At 54.9% G+C, this 15,172-nt stretch overlaps 2 protein-coding genes across 5 annotated transcripts in view; one reads left to right on the top strand and one right to left on the bottom strand.

Moving 5' to 3' along the window:
- Plcd1 (phospholipase C delta 1) overlaps positions 1-11,524 on the top strand; it is a 21,010-nt gene extending 9,486 nt beyond the window's left edge. For 2 of the 3 annotated variants that reach the window (XM_055601632.1, XM_055601631.1), the window contains exons 3-15: positions 2,402-2,630; positions 6,753-6,882; positions 6,966-7,197; positions 7,898-8,099; positions 8,192-8,336; positions 8,417-8,566; positions 8,655-8,813; positions 9,041-9,200; positions 9,389-9,505; positions 10,351-10,529; positions 10,617-10,749; positions 10,831-10,980; positions 11,103-11,524. In XM_055601632.1, the coding sequence (XP_055457607.1) occupies positions 2,402-2,630; positions 6,753-6,882; positions 6,966-7,197; positions 7,898-8,099; positions 8,192-8,336; positions 8,417-8,566; positions 8,655-8,813; positions 9,041-9,200; positions 9,389-9,505; positions 10,351-10,529; positions 10,617-10,749; positions 10,831-10,980; positions 11,103-11,188 (2,072 nt within the window). In that variant the 3' untranslated portion in view covers positions 11,189-11,524. Of the gene's footprint in view, positions 1-2,401; positions 2,631-6,752; positions 6,883-6,965; positions 7,198-7,897; positions 8,100-8,191; positions 8,337-8,416; positions 8,567-8,654; positions 8,814-9,040; positions 9,201-9,388; positions 9,506-10,350; positions 10,530-10,616; positions 10,981-11,102 lie in introns of all 3 variants that reach the window. The other variant, XM_055601630.1, reaches the window with a different exon arrangement.
- The window catches only part of Vill (villin like), a 16,844-nt gene continuing 13,195 nt past the window's right edge, over positions 11,524-15,172 (bottom strand). Inside the window, exons 15-20 of one of the 2 annotated variants that reach the window (XM_055601627.1) lie at positions 14,952-15,097; positions 14,441-14,585; positions 12,748-12,933; positions 12,484-12,555; positions 12,028-12,285; positions 11,524-11,849 (exon numbers count right to left, since the gene is read on the bottom strand). In XM_055601627.1, coding sequence (XP_055457602.1) covers positions 11,736-11,849; positions 12,028-12,285; positions 12,484-12,555; positions 12,748-12,933; positions 14,441-14,585; positions 14,952-15,097 — 921 coding nt within the window. In that variant the 3' untranslated portion in view covers positions 11,524-11,735. The remainder of the gene's footprint in view (positions 11,850-12,027; positions 12,286-12,483; positions 12,556-12,747; positions 12,934-14,440; positions 14,586-14,951; positions 15,098-15,172) is intronic. The other variant, XM_055601629.1, reaches the window with a different exon arrangement.

The following is a 15,172-nucleotide window of genomic DNA, read 5'->3' as shown; positions in this document are numbered from 1 at the left end:
TCCTTCCTTCCTTCCTTCCTTCCTTCCTTCCTTCCTTCCTTCCTTCTTTTTGTTTGTTTTTGAGACAGGGTTTCTCTGTGTAGCCCTGGCTGTCCTGGAACTCGTTCAGTGGACCAGGCTGGCCGTGAACTTCCCCTTCTGGGATTAAAGGCATGTGCCACTACACCTGGAGTTTGTTGCTTTTTAAAGGCCAGATCTGATACGAGCAGAGCTAGCCTTGCATTTCCTGCGTGGCTGAGCGTGGCCCTCAGGCCCCTGCTAAGGCTGAATTTCTGACCCTTCTGCTGCAGCGTTTCCGTGTGCTCAGTTTGAGGATGGGACTCTGAAGTGCCGCAGGGAATTACTCTGAGAGCTGGGGCGTAGCTCAATTGGTAGAAGACCTGCCTAGCATGCGGGAAGCCCTGGGTTCTATCCCCAGCACTCCCTAAACTGGGCGTGGTGGCGCTAGACTGTAATCAGAAGTTCAGGGTCATCTTCATCTGCATCTTATGAGCAGTTTAGGAACCTGACTCCCTGTCACAAAAACAAGAAAACCACCTCACAGGAGTGACCCCTGACCTTGCCTGTGTCTATGGAGTCAGACAGGCTTCTACCCTGGGTTCCTGTCCCGATAGTGGTTTCCTGTTAGCTACTGCTGGGTGGGGGCACAGTGGGAACAGAGGGCTCTCACTGGAGCCCTGGTGGATACATAGGAATGTACACCCAGAGCTTGAAAGGGGCGGGAGAGAGGCAGGAAGAAGAGAAGAGCCCTCCTGACAGCAACTGTCACTCAGGCTAGCACCCCTGGAAACAGAAGTGAGGGAACCAGGTCGAGATGGGAGCCAGCCCCAGGACAGATCCCAGGACACTTGGGGAGGCTTGCTTCCAACTCAGATGGCTGCCGCAGGTCTCGTGATTAGCAGGCCTTGTTTGCATTTCTTCCCTGGTAAGGGCTGAGACTCTCCTCAGCGGCAGCTTTCCCCTGAGGAAACTGAGTCCATATGAGATAATGGAGGAGGAATACCTACATTCTCCCACTTATCTTTGTCCCCGCCTCCTGGAAGCCTCCTGGAGCTTCCCCACCACCCATCCTCCCATTACTGTAATCGGCAGTGAAGGCAGCTGGCCTTTCTCTCCCAGCCTGGGCGCTGCATGGCCCGGGCTTCCTGTTTTCATCCCTGGCCCAGGGTGGCTCAGCTGCCCAGCGGGGCAGAGAAGAGATTAACCAGGGCTGTGTTCTGAATCCCAGATGGTGCAGGGCCACATGTCCCACTTTTCAGAGCCCAGACCCTAGTCAAGGCACATGGTACACATGTGGTCCCGTATGTAGGGGGCAGGAAGGCCCCTGGGGACTCAGGGTCGGAAGGGATTGGGGAGGACTCAGACCTGGTGGATGAGAATGGCTAAAGATGGGGTGTGGCAGGGGCAGTCCTGCTGTGGGAGGCTCAGGACGGGCCATGCTGTTGAGGCTGGCTCACCGCCAGGCTGTGGCAGGGACATTGATAGCATTTAAGGTCTTGTTGTTCCTAAAGCTTAGACACTGGCTGTGATGGGGCATCTACCTGACCCCCGGAACAACACAGTGAGGCCCCTATGAACTGCGTCTAATCTGCCGAGATAGTCCTGCCCTCCTTGCCCAGTCCTGACTGCAGAGCCTCCTAGGTCTGGAGTCCCTCAGAGCACAGTAGCTGTACTGCAGAACTCAGCTTTTCAGAAGCTGAGGCAGGCCCATGAGGGCAGATCCCTGCCTCCCTATCTCCATCCAGCCCAGCTCTTTCCAGACTGGCTTCTACTCTGCCTCTTGGGACCCTGGAAGGTAGAACCTTTCCACATGCTTCTGCCAAAGGGCTCGCTGAAGCCCAAATTTGTGCAGTCAGTCGCAGGGCGATCATATCACTTTTCTCTGTGGCTTCAGGATTCTGTCCCTAGACTCTTAGAGTCGAGACTGTCCGAAGGCTGCTGTCTCCTAAGTAGTCAGTAGAGGGGCCTGAAGGCTCTCATAGCTGTGGGCGCCCAAAGTCCAGTGTGGTCTGGAGGCTGTATGACCTCTCTCTGTCGCAGGTGCCAGGCTCCAGAACGGTCTCCTCAAAAGGCCTGCTCTGGTCTTCTCCTGCAACCTGGTTTCTTCATCATGTGATCGTGGACCTGAGCCCTAGCTGCCCTTCCTATCCTAAGAGTTCTGTGTCTGTATCTCTGTGTGCACCCTTTGCCCACTGTTGGTTGTCTTGTGCCCAATACTGTGTCTTCATCCTTTCAGTCTCTGCTCCTCTGCCCTCCTGCCTTCTCCTTGGACCCACAGTCTGAGCCCCCGAGGCTGGCTGTGATAGTAGGCTGTGCTCTTTCTTCTCCTTGTAGTCTTGGCTCTGTCAGAGACAGTCGTTTATGTCACAGCCTGCTCTGCTGTCCCATCCCCTCTCTGCAGTCTCCATCGAGGACATTCAGGAGGTACGGATGGGGCATCGCACAGAAGGCCTGGAGAAGTTTGCCCGTGACATCCCTGACGACCGATGCTTCTCCATCGTCTTCAAGGACCAGCGCAACACGCTGGACCTCATTGCCCCGTCTTCAGCTGATGCTCAGCACTGGGTGCAGGGCCTGCGCAAGATCATCCATCACTTGGGCTCCATGAACCAGCGGCAGAAGCTGCAGCAGTATCCTCCTGGGGGCTGTGGGTCCTGGCTGGGCGTGAATGCGTTTGCTCAGTTGTGGTGCCATAACGAAATACCAGAGTGTTACTTACACTGATTGCTGTGATAGTTGACAGAAACAAATCAAGAGAAGAAGTGTTTGTTTTTATGGTTTGGGAGAGTGCGGACCATCACAACAGGAAGGCCTGGTGGTAGGAACTTGTGGCTTCTGGTCACATTGTATCAGGGAGCAGAGAGATGAACAGGGTGCTCAGCTCATCTCCTTCTTTCCCTTCTTATTTAACCCGGGATTCCAAGGAATGGATTGAACTGCATTTCTCTCCTCCTTTAACCTCTTGACACTCCCTCAGACACACCCAGAGGTGCCTTCCAAACCTAGGCAAGTTGGCAATGCCAACTGAGCACTACAGAGACTGGGTGGCTTGCATAGCCCTAATGCACAGTGTGGAGGTAGGCGCCTGGGAAGTCGCTTCGGCGAGAGGTGGCCGATGAGTCATCTTCTCAGGGTTCTTGCACTCGAGGAGCTGGAAGGCTGTGGTGCTGTCCTGAGCCATGTTTTGGGGAGCGATACTGTGACCCCAGTGTTCAGACCAGCCTGTGGGCTGAAGATGGTAGCTTGTGGGTGATCCTGCCTCTGGCTTGCTTGAGATCAGGATGGAACCAACTCCGCTTTTGTTTTGTTTGCCTCCCGAGTGTAGGGATCACAGGCCTTTCCCATCATAGCCTGCAGCTCCCCTTTTTATGACAGTTTTATGGAGAGATAATTCACATCCCACGCAATTAACCCAAGTGTTGAACTCAGGGCTAGGGCCGTGGCTCAGTCAGTAAAAAATGGGCCATGAAAACATAAGGAAGGACCTGAGTTTGAGTACAGCACACCAGGCGTGGGGCTGGAATTGTGCTTGAGTACTTAAGAGCTTGTACAGCTCTTCCAGAGGACCCAAGTTCGGTTCCCAGCACCCAAGTCAGCTAGTTCACAACGATGGTCTTCCTGTAGCTCCAACTTCAGGGACCTGATGCCTCTGGCCTTTGAGGGGTACCTACACTCAAACACACACACACACACACACGCATGCATGCACGCACGCACATGCACACACACTTAAAAATAAATCTTTTTTTTTTAAGCTGGATATTGGTGTGCATGCTTGTGATCTCAGCACTGAGTAGCAGGGACAGATGGCTCCCTGGGTCTGCCTGGCCACCCAGCCTAGTCTAAAACGTGAGTTCCAGGCCAGTGAGAGATCTTGTCTCAGAGGACAAGGCGGACAGCATCTGAGGACAGCACCTGAGGTTGGCCTTTGCTGTCCACATGCATGTGCAGCGTGGCTCTGTACTCCGTGCTCCAGCATGCCAGCATTCTCCTACTGTACGGACGCACCCTATTGTATGGAGAAATCGATGACTCCTCACTCATCAGCAATGGACCCGGAGACCATCTACCTTAGGACTCAGAACCAGAACACAAGTTTGTACTCCTCTCTCTTGAGTACATACTAGAAGCAAACATTGCCAGGCTATATGGTAACTTTTATGTTTAACTTTATTTACTTGGTTATTCAAGGGAGGGTTTTTCTGTGTAGCCCTGGCTGTCTTGCAACTCACTGTGTAGACCAGGCTGGCCTTGAACTCAGATCTGCCTGCCAGATTAAGTGCGGGGATTAAAGGCGTAGGCCACCACTGCTTAGCAAGACTTTTTTAAAAAATCACACTGCTTAATTATTGCGTGTGTTTGCACGCTTGCCATCTCCTGTGTGTGGAGGTGAGAGGATAACTTGCAGGAGTCGACTCTCTCCTACAGCGTGGGTTCTGGGGATTAAACTCGGTGGTCAGAGGCCTTTACCTGTGGTTACACCTCACGGGCCTGAAAAAATATCCTCCTGTTGAATATTCCCAGTGAATCATCCACTGACTGCAAAAATGGGCATTTTCTCTGGACTTGGTTCTGTCCATTTGCCTGCTGTCCTTTCATGCGCTATGCTTGCACCACACGCTTCTTTACAAAGCTCCTGTAACTTTGTAGTAAGCTTCATAATCAGGAAGTGGGAGTTGTCCAAGTCTGCTTTGTTTGGCAAGATTGACTTGGCCAGTCTGGGCCCCTTGACTTCCTATATGCATTTTAAGATCGGTTTGTCAGCTTCTTGAAAAGAAGCCAGCATCATTTGATGGGGATCATAGGTTAGTTTGGAGACTTTTCAAGCGTGAAAATATTTCTTCTGATCCCTGAACATGGACAGATGTCTTTACTTTTGATTATTCCTTTTTCTGTTTGTTGAAGATTTACTTTCTCTCTCTCTCTCTCTCTCTCTCTCTCTCTCTCTCTCTCTCTGTGTCCACATTTACACATGTGCCTGCAGAGGCCAGAAGAAGGTACCGGCTCCCCTGGAGCTGGGGTGGTTGTGAGCCATCTGATGGGATGCTAGGATACTAGGCCTGTTCCTCTGCAAGAACCACACAGTCTTATGTGGTTATGAGCCATCTCTCCAGTCTTTTCCTCCTTCTTTTTCTGTTGCTTTGTGGCTCTCGGAATTTTAAGTTTTATACTTAAAACAATAATTTAAAATAAGTTTAATAATTCTGGTGCTATTATAAGTTAAATTGCTTCTTAGATTTAATATTTTTTTCCGTTTTTTGTGTGCCATGGTGTTTTGCCTGCAGGCATGCCTGTGTGAGTGTCTCAGATCCCCTGGAACAGGAGTTACAGACAGTTGTGAGCTGCCATGTGGGTGCTGGAGATTGAATCTGGGTCCTCTGGAAAAGCAGTCAGTGCTCTTAATCACTGAGCCATCTCTCCAGCCCCTAGATTTATTATTTTTATTATGGTGTCTGTTTATTGAGGCAGAGTTTCTCTGTGTAGTCTTAGATGTCCTGGAAATCACTCTGTAGACCAGGCTGGCTGGCCTCGAACTTGGAGATCCATCTGCCTCTGCCTCTCGAGTGCTGGGATTAAAGGTGTCACTGCCTGGCCCTTTATATATATATAAAACAACAACAACAAATATATATATATATATTTGTTGTTGTTGTTTGGTTTTGGTTTGTCTGTTTTGAGACAGAGTCTCACGTAGCCCAGGCTACCCTGGAAATCAGCTATGTAGCTAAGGATGACTTAGAACGCCTGCCTCTGCCTCCACCGCTGAGTGCTGTGATTACAGGATGTGCCACCAGACCTGGCCCTGGGCTTAGGTTTTTATTTTTTATTTTTTTAAGCTGTATAACATTGCTTATGCTGCCGCTTCCTTTGTAATTTCTTCAAAAATTCCACTGTTTTTTCTTTTTAACACACCCATGGAGCTCATTGTCTTTGACTCAGTGCTCTAATTCTGAGGACTGTGCTCCCCCACCCCCCAATTCCTCAGAGTCTGAAGGTTGAAGAGAGGGGGGTGGGGGAGCACGGGACCGAGACGTCCCAGCCGTGATGGATGACCTGATCCAGGCTCTGGGCTTCCGTGGGATATCTCCACTTCCTGACCGGTGGCTGGAAGTGTGCGATTTTGTAAGTTAAGCCTCAAGTGCTGGAGGCATGCTGGCTGACGGTCTGGGAAGCTAGAGAACACGCTTTGCAGGGTCAGTGGTGGTGCCAGGCTGGTGTCGGCATAGAGGGAGGTGATCCCGTTGGGTGAGGGCGCTATTGACTGGGTTCCATCTGTGTAGTCTACACTGTCTGCAGTGAGCCTTTTTATAGTAAATGCTTTCAAACGTCCTCAGGGTTCAGAATGAACAAACAGAAAAAGACCTGTAGCTGGGCCTGCTTGTATAGCCCCTAGCTATTCAGGAAGATGAGGCAGGAGGACCTCAAGCTCAAGGCCCAGCTGGACTAAAGAGTGAGTTTACAGTTGGTCTGGGTCATTTGGAGAGCTGCTGAGTTAAAGGACAGAGTTAAAGGAGGCCTGAGGAAGACTGCCGTGAAGAGTCTGCGTTCAGGCCCTAGTACCAAACAAACTGACAAGCAAAGAAAGAGAAAGGAGAGAAAAGGACCCCAAGTAAGGACAGCCTCCAGGTCTGGCCCCTGCTGTGTGGTCACCCGGCCTACAGGACCCTGTCCCCACAGGCAGCTGTGGCTTCACGTAGCTGGGGTCCCAGTGGGCGTCAGGCGTTTGTGTGTTTTCTTGACTGCTCGCCCAGCTGGATTCACTCCTGCCTGCGAAAGGCTGACAAAAACAAGGACAACAAGATGAACTTCAAGGAGCTGCAGGACTTCCTGATGGAGCTCAACATTCAGGTGGATGACAGCTATGCCAGGAAGATCTTCAGGGTGAGCTGGCTCGGCGTGGCTGTGAGGCCTGGGGCCTGGCCCGAGGCTATGAGCTCTGCTCACAGGCTGTGCTGGGTTTGCAGGAATGTGACCAGTCGAAGACGGACTCACTGGAGGATGAGGAGATTGAGACCTTCTACAGGATGCTGACCCAGCGGACAGAGATCGACCGTGCCTTCGCCGAGGCTGCAGGATCTGCAGAGACCCTGTCGGTGGAGAAGCTGGTGACCTTCCTGCAGCATCAGCAACGGGAGGAGGCGGCAGGGCCAGCCTTGGCCCTCTCCCTCATTGAGCGCTATGAGCCCAGTGAGACTGGTGAGGCCCCAGCAGTCCCAGAGCCAGTGGCTGGGAGACTGGTGGAACAGCAGGTAGGCAGGCAGACAGGCAGGCAGGCAGGCAGGCCGGCAGACGTGCTGGAGGGAACTAGCCACAGGATTGCTGATCAGTGTGGCTATCTAGTGTGTCTCTGAGACACTGTGTCTGCCTTGTCTGGGTCTCACTTTCCTCCAGTTCCTTCTTCAAAAGGCATTGAGTGTCCCTGCCCTAAGACATAGAAAGAAGCGGCTGGCAAACCAAGGTTATTTTTACTTCCCTCTTTGTGTCTGTTTTCAATCCAGCCTTGAGACATGACCTAGAGGAGACAGAGTCCTGCTCAGCACTCCCAGCACAGCCTGGTTAGCTGAGTGCAACCCAGGCTCGCAGCACAGAGTTAGAGGAGGACTGGGGATCCAGCTCAGCGGCACAGTGCTGTGTTCAGTCCCCAGTACCGGATACTGTGGGGACACAGAGGAGATGGCGTTCTGCCTTTGAGGGGTTTAGAGTGGGAGGAAGGAAAAGAGACAGGGCCTCATCACACCGTAGCCACAGTCCAACTGGGAGACCAAGACTTCTGCTCCTCAGAGCTGCAGAGGACTAGCTGAAGTGGGGTGGGGCGGGCAGAGTGGAGAAAAGACTTTTCTTTCCGCAGTGGTGGGCAACTAGCTCTGACTGGAAATGGTGGCTTCTTCCTACCTAGCCAAGTCCCAGCGGCAGATGACCAAGGACGGCTTCCTCATGTACTTGCTGTCGGCCGACGGCAGCGCCTTCAGCCTGGCACACCGCCGTGTCTACCAGGACATGGACCAGCCACTCAGCCACTACTTAGTGTCCTCTTCCCACAACACCTACCTCCTGGAAGACCAGCTCACAGGGCCCAGCAGCACAGAGGGCTACATCCGGTGCGGCCCAGGGACCGTTAGGGGCGCGTCAGGGTGGGACCTGGGACAGGCCCTGGAGGGTCCTAGCCTAGCTGTCGCCCCCTCCCCCGCAGGGCTCTGTGCAAAGGCTGCCGCTGCTTGGAGCTTGACTGCTGGGATGGTCCCAACCAGGAACCCATCATCTACCACGGCTACACTTTTACCTCTAAGATCCTTTTCTGTGACGCGCTCAGGGCCATCCGGGACTATGCCTTCAAGGTTGGCCGTGCCCTTTGGGGTGAGGCGGGGATGGATACCTGGGGTGGACAGTCCCTTCTAACTCATCTCTGGGCTTCTAGGCTTCCCCCTACCCAGTCATCCTGTCCCTGGAGAACCACTGCAGCCTGGAGCAGCAGCAAGTGATGGTGCATCACCTGAAGGCCATCCTGGGCTCCATGCTGCTGGACCAGCCGCTGGATGGGGTGACCACGAGCCTGCCTTCGCCTGAGGTACGCACAGTGGGTGCCTTTAAGGCCGGGAAGTGAACCTGGCTTGGAGGCCTCTGTGGGTCTTGACTGTTTAGACTTGCATCCCCAGCAACTGAAGGGCAAGATCCTGCTGAAAGGGAAGAAGATTGGAGGGCTGCTGCCTGCTGGAGGGGAAAACGGGCCTGAAGCTACTGATGTGTCTGACGAGGATGAGGCTGCTGAAATGGAGGATGAGGCTGTGTGGAGCCAAGTGCAACAAAAGTCCAAGGTTCTAGGGGAGGCTGTGGAGGTGGGGTGGCCCCGGGCCCTTCCCACCCTTGGCCCATGGGACAGTCGCCTTGCCTTGGTTTTTCTGTGGCTGCCATTCAGACCCTCTGCCCCCTCTCTCTGTCTGTCTGTCTGTCTGTCTCCTCTCTCTCTTGTCTGGGTTTCTGGCGCTCAGTGCCCACCTTGTCCTACCCTCTGGCTCTAACTGGGCCTCCCCGCGGCCTCCAGGAGGATAAGCTAAAGCTCGTGCCGATGCTCTCTGACTTGGTCATTTACTGCAAGAGTGTCCACTTTGGTGGCTTCTCCGGTTCTGGCACCTCTGAGCAGGCATTCTATGAGATGGTCTCCTTCTCCGAGAACCGTGCCCTCCGGCTGCTGCAAGAATCAGGTGAGCGCCTGACCATGCAGACATGTGATCCTGTCCATCTGGACTGGCCAAGACTGGCCCTGCCCTCCACCCCTGCAGAGTCCCGGGTTGGCATGCCCTGTCATGTCTAGGTGGAATTGGCGGGGTAGGTAGGTGTGTCTTTAGCCCACCAAGGCCTTCACTGCTCACTTGACTCCACCTGTTCCCAGGAAATAGTTTTGTTCGCCACAATGTGGACCACCTGAGCAGGATCTACCCAGCAGGGCGGAGAACGGACTCCTCCAACTACAGTCCTGTGGAGATGTGGAATGGGGGCTGCCAGATTGGTACGGACCAAATGGGCTTGGAGGGGAGTCAGAGAGAGCCCTTGGCCTTGATGTCCAGGGGGGCCTAGAGTTCCGAAGGCCTTGGGACCTGAGAAGGTTCGGATGCAAGCCAAGAGCTGAGCAGGGAAATTGTCCAGCCAGCAAGTCTGTTGTCTGGGTGCACTCCAGCTGTTAAAGTGCCTGCCTGGCATGCATGCCATCGTAGGTTCAATCCTCTGCCCTGTGTAGAACGAGAATAGTGTCACAGCACCTACGGCAGGTAGGGGTGGGAGTGAGGTGGCTGGGTCAGGAGTTCAAGTGAGCTCAAGGCCAGCCCAGGCTACATGAGACCCTGCCTCAAACCCCAACAAGGCTGGGAGGATGACTCAGTCAAAAAAGTTTGTCATACAAGCGTGAGGTCCTGCGCATGTGAGAGCACAGGAGTGAGGGCACCATCTAATCTCAGCACTGAGGAAGCAGAGACAGGCCAGTCCCTGGAGCCCACTGGCCAGCCAGCCCAGATGGGTGGGCGAGCTCCAGGTTCAGTAGAGACCCTGTCTCAAAAAAAAAAAAAATAAATAAATAAAGGGGAGAGCAACTGAGAAAGATGCCAGACACTGCCCTTTGGCCTCCACAAGTCCATTCATATGTACATATGCATGGACTCACATGAACACACACACACATAGAACATGTGGTTAGTGTGGTGGGCCAGTCAGCGTGAGGGGAGCCAGGAGACAGTGGAACCATCGCTGGCTCCCGCTTCTAGCTCACACAGGAACCTAGAAGTAGAGTGCACTCTGAGCAGGCTGGGCTCCAGGACTCTGGGACTAACCCACAGCTGTGTTTCTCCGTTCCCCCTCCAGTGGCCCTCAACTTCCAAACTCCTGGGCCAGAAATGGACGTATACCTAGGCCGCTTCCAGGACAATGGCGCCTGTGGATACGTGCTGAAACCTGCCTTCATGAGAGACCTCAGCACCACCTTCAACGCACGTTCCCTGACTCAGGGGCCCTGGTGGGCTCCAAAGAGGCTCCGCGTCCGGGTACGGCCAGATACAGGAGCAGCCCTGCGGGGGTCCCTTCCTGCTCACTGCCATCTCTGACGGCTCATCGTCTCCACCTCTCCTTAGATCATCTCTGGGCAGCAGCTGCCAAAAGTCAACAAGAATAAGAACTCAATCGTGGACCCCAAGGTGATAGTGGAGGTCCACGGTGTGGGCCGGGATGTGGCCAGCCAGCAGACCGCGGTTATTACCAATAACGGTATAGTGTGCTCCGGGCCTGGGTGGGGCCAGGCCGCCGGCGCCAGTGGCCTTGCTATTGATATGGTGTCTGCCCTTGTAGGTTTCAACCCATGGTGGGACACGGAGTTTGAGTTTGAGGTGGCCGTGCCCGAGCTCGCCCTCGTGCGCTTTGTGGTAGAGGATTATGATGCCTCCTCTAGGAACGACTTTATTGGCCAGAGCACCATCCCCTGGAACAGCCTCAGGCAGGGTGAGTGCTGGAGGGGAGGAGCCTGCCAGGAGCCATGGGCGGGGCCTGGCTTCTCTTCGCCTACAGCTAGCAGCTCTGCCTGAGCACCCTCTCCCAGTGACCAGAACTGTCCTCCCCTCCAGGGTACCGCCACGTCCACCTCTTGTCTAAGAACGGAGACCAGTATCCATCAGCCACCCTCTTTGTGAAGATCTCCATCCAAGACTAAGCCTGGGGATCTGGTGAGGTCCTCCCTGAGTGGGCCAGGCTGTGCCCACACCTCGGGCAAGGCTGGCATTGTTGCACCGACCTCTGGCGCGGGGCTCAAGGCCCCGAACTGCCTTTGGCTCTAACACATTGCCTGTGCTTCAGCCTCTCTGGGGGCCCAGGAGCAGTCCAGTCCCTGGAGTGGTCCAGAATTCCGTTAGGAATGACACTGCAGCCCTCTCCCCGGCCCTCCAGCTGTCTTTAGGTTGTGAGTTTTTATTAAAAAAAAAAAAAAAATCACAAGATGAAACCTTACAGTCTCTTTACATACACACCAGAGAATCCCGCAAGGCCTGCGCACATACCCCTCCCACCGTGATGGGGTCATGTGGACAGCAGCGAGAGGAATCCTTTCCCTGGAGGTGGGTGTTCCCCGGAGGGCCCCAGGGCCCTGCAGCTTGAGGCACGAAGACACAGGCACCACAACCGACAGCAGCCTCTGGCTTTTATTGGGAAGGGGGCGTCACCCCAGGAGGAGACTCAGGGTGTGAAGGGCAGGTTTCTCCAGTTCAGAAGAATCCCAGCTTCTTTTTCTCTTGCTGCTGCTTCCACTTGGCCATGCGGTAGAACTCCTCCTTGGATTTCCCAAAGATGTCTTGGAAGTCAGAATCTGAGAGGTAGAACTGGGGGGGGGGGGGGGGGGGGGGAGGGTTGGGATTCCTGGAGCCCCAATTCCTGTCCCACCCAGAGGTGTCACTATTCCACACTTCTCTGCTCTGCCCTGAGGCAGGGTGCTCCGGGATCCTGCAATGCAGGGCGAGGCTACAGGCCGGTGCTGAGAGCGGCGTGTCCGGTACCCACCTCCTTTCTGGCAGGGTCCACCCCCTGTGGCAGGTCCTCCACGGCCTGGTACATCAGCCTTTCCCGGGGCAGACTCCCATTGGCCATTGAGCTGCTGCTGCTACTTGTGGGGCTCGGACTGGGGCTCTTGCCATCAACCCCGAGGCCCCGATCCAACCCATTCTCTGGGCCTTCCTGGGACACCTTGAGGGCCAGCGATGTCGAGTGGCCTGCCTTGTCATCACTCGGCGGTGGAGTTAGCTGGAAGCTATGGACTTCCTGTCCAAGAGAAGCCTCAGGGTTTGGAAGATGGAGGACGGGCACCCACCAAAGACCATACTGAGCCCACGGGCCTTTTGGCACCACCTGAACCTCTTGCTGCCTTTGAATCTGGCCTCTGGCACCTCTGCCTCTGTCCCCTTCTGCCTGAACCCAGACCACCAAGCGGGGCTGTCGGGGAAACAGTCTGACACTTACTGCTGTTATCTCAGAGATGGCAGGCCCTGGTCGCAGGCTGCTCTCCATCACCTCCTCATAGGACTGATTGTTCTGGGGTCAAGAGTTTGGGTTGTTATCAGGCCTGGGGCAAGGGAAGGAGTTTCCTAGGGACCCAGGAAGAAGCCTAAAGCACAAGATCAGGTTTTTCTCCTCCAGACTCCTGGGCTGTCCTCAAACAGGGAGGGGCCTCTTCTAGTCCCTCCCCCTACCAGATGGGGATAGGAATGGGGTGCTAGGCCTCACCGTCCACCTGTAGGGGTCCCAGGTGACGAACCACCCGGTGAAGGTGGCAGGCTCATGGCCCTGCTTGACCAGAACGATGGGTGTGGCCAGGCTCCTCTCCGATGGATGAGTCCTCAGGTACTCTCGGCCCCAGGCCACGGCTTCCTTCTTCCACTCTCCTGCAGCTTCCCCGAGCCACAGGAAGATCTGGGCCACAGAGGAGGCCTGGACTTGGCCAGGTGGAGGGACTGCTGTGTCAGCCACCTCCCCCTAACTCCACACCATCAGATGCCTCAGAAGCCTGCATGCATATGCCTGGCCAGGAAGACCCACCCAGGTTGCAGCGCCCACACACCCTTGAACACTTGAGGTCAAAGGCATGCATACATGTATCTAATCTGCAAATAGTTATGAAGCGTTAGCGGCTGCCAGGCACTAAGAATCGAGTTTCCATCCCTAAAGCAGGTATTGTGGAGAAAGTCTGTGATGATAGCACTGGCAAGGTGGAAGCAGCAGGATCAGGCCACCCTTGGCTACAGAGAGGGTTGGAGGCTAGCCTACACCACATGATACCCTGCCTCAAAAGACGGGGGCTGGAATGACTGCTCAGTCAAAGCGCTTGCTTCCTGAGCAAGGTCCTGGGTTCAACCCTAGTTCCACACAAACGGGATGGGGTCAGGCCCCTAATCCCAGCACTTGGGAGGAGGAGCCGGGTGACTCAGGAGAGGTTCAGGATTAAACATGGGGAGTTCAAGGCCATTCTGGCCTACATGAGACTCTGTCTCAAAACAAGTAAAAATATTTGAGAACAATCTCCACCCTCATAGAGACTTCACGAGGGAGCAAGTCATGCGTGTGTCCGGGAAAGCGTGAAGAAGAATCAGGCAGCACCAATGGCCTAAGGTGGGATGTGCCTAGAATGCTCAGGGAACAGCAAGAGGCCACTGTGGCTGGAAAAGACCAGCAGTGTGGGGTCAGGGGTATCTGGTCAGAGAGGGCCGGCTGGGGTGGGTTGTGACAGGGTGGCATGGGCTTGGGTTTTCTCTGAGTGAGATCAGAGCTCAGCCTCATCACAGCTCAGCATACCACACACAGTCTCTGTCTGTCTGTCTGTCCGTCTCCCTTACACACAGTATCACAGCCTCAAAGACTCGCTGTCCTAAAATTACCATAAAGCCAGATAGCTGACCGCAGCCACACACCACCGTCCCCCATCATCACAATGTTTGCACACAGACACCATCATACTGGGTTGCCTGTCATGCTTCTCACAACCACGTACCAACATTTCTTTCTTCTCACACGGACATTGTGCACGTGCGGTGTCACCAGTTACGCCTGGTCTGGCCAGTTCTGGCTAGTAGCAGACCGCACAGCTGCTGACATGGTCTGCCTAACACACAGCTGTAGCTACCCAGGCAAATGTTCAGGCTCCAATAACCATCACACACACACACACACACACACACACACACACACACACACACGCCCTCGGGCACATGGTGTCACGAACAGCATCGCAGGACACGCATGCAAGGCCACAATCTCACACACCCCAGCTCACGCTGCTAGTGTGCTGTGGTTTTCCTGCCCTACCCAGACTCTCAATCCACGGCACCAAGCAGTCACAGAATAAACTCACCTTCACGCCCAACCCCACCGCGTAGACACGCCCTGCATTCCCAGCCCAGCCAAGCAGGAGTGGCCGCCTTACCTCCTGACAGGTGTCTAGTAACATGATGTCATACTTGTCCAAGTCCTTTTGGCCAAAGAACAGCACTTCCGTGAGGACCAGGCAGCCCGAGTGGCCGGAACACTCAAACAGTCGTGGCTGGGTGCTGCAGACCTCCTCGGGAAGCCTGGCCAGAGGAGGGGCTGTGCAGTCTGGGTCACGAGGGCCCTTGGCACGGGCGCCCACCTCCACCTCACGGAAAGCAGCTCCCTTGGGTCAGGAGCTCTGGGCCATCCTCTAACTCCACACACCCCTTGACTTTCCTATGCGCTACTGAGGCTGTGGGTTGGGGCTCGCCCTCAACGGCAATGCAGGGAGCGACTTCCACCAGCAGAGGGCGCCATTTCTCCCCGTTTGCTCAGGCATTGTCCCGTTCAGGCTACACCAGCGGCACTTTCCCAGGCTTATCTCCCTGTGGGACCTTTCACTAGTCACCCACCTCCGAGCCTCAGTTCCTCCTCAGGATAGAGATATTCCTCCCTAATCCTGTTACCTCTTGTCACTGGGGTAGGGGGCCCGGCCTCCGAGAGCTTCCCAGAAGTGGGGAGGCTCCTGACCCTCCAGCACAGTTTCCTTGTCGTTCCCTGAGAAGATGGTGGCCACCATCCGCGCCATCTCACGCTGGTCCCCATTACAGCCCTGGCAAGCGGAAGCTGGGTCAGGCCCCGCAGCGGGCAGACCTTCACTGCCAGTCGTGGTCCCACGAGCCAAGGG

Source organism: Psammomys obesus, unplaced genomic scaffold (assembly GCF_907164565.1).
Source record: "Psammomys obesus unplaced genomic scaffold, mPsaObe1.curated_primary_1811, whole genome shotgun sequence".
Taxonomy (NCBI): Eukaryota; Metazoa; Chordata; class Mammalia; order Rodentia; family Muridae; genus Psammomys; species Psammomys obesus.
This window is presented reverse-complemented; position numbering and strand designations above follow the sequence as displayed.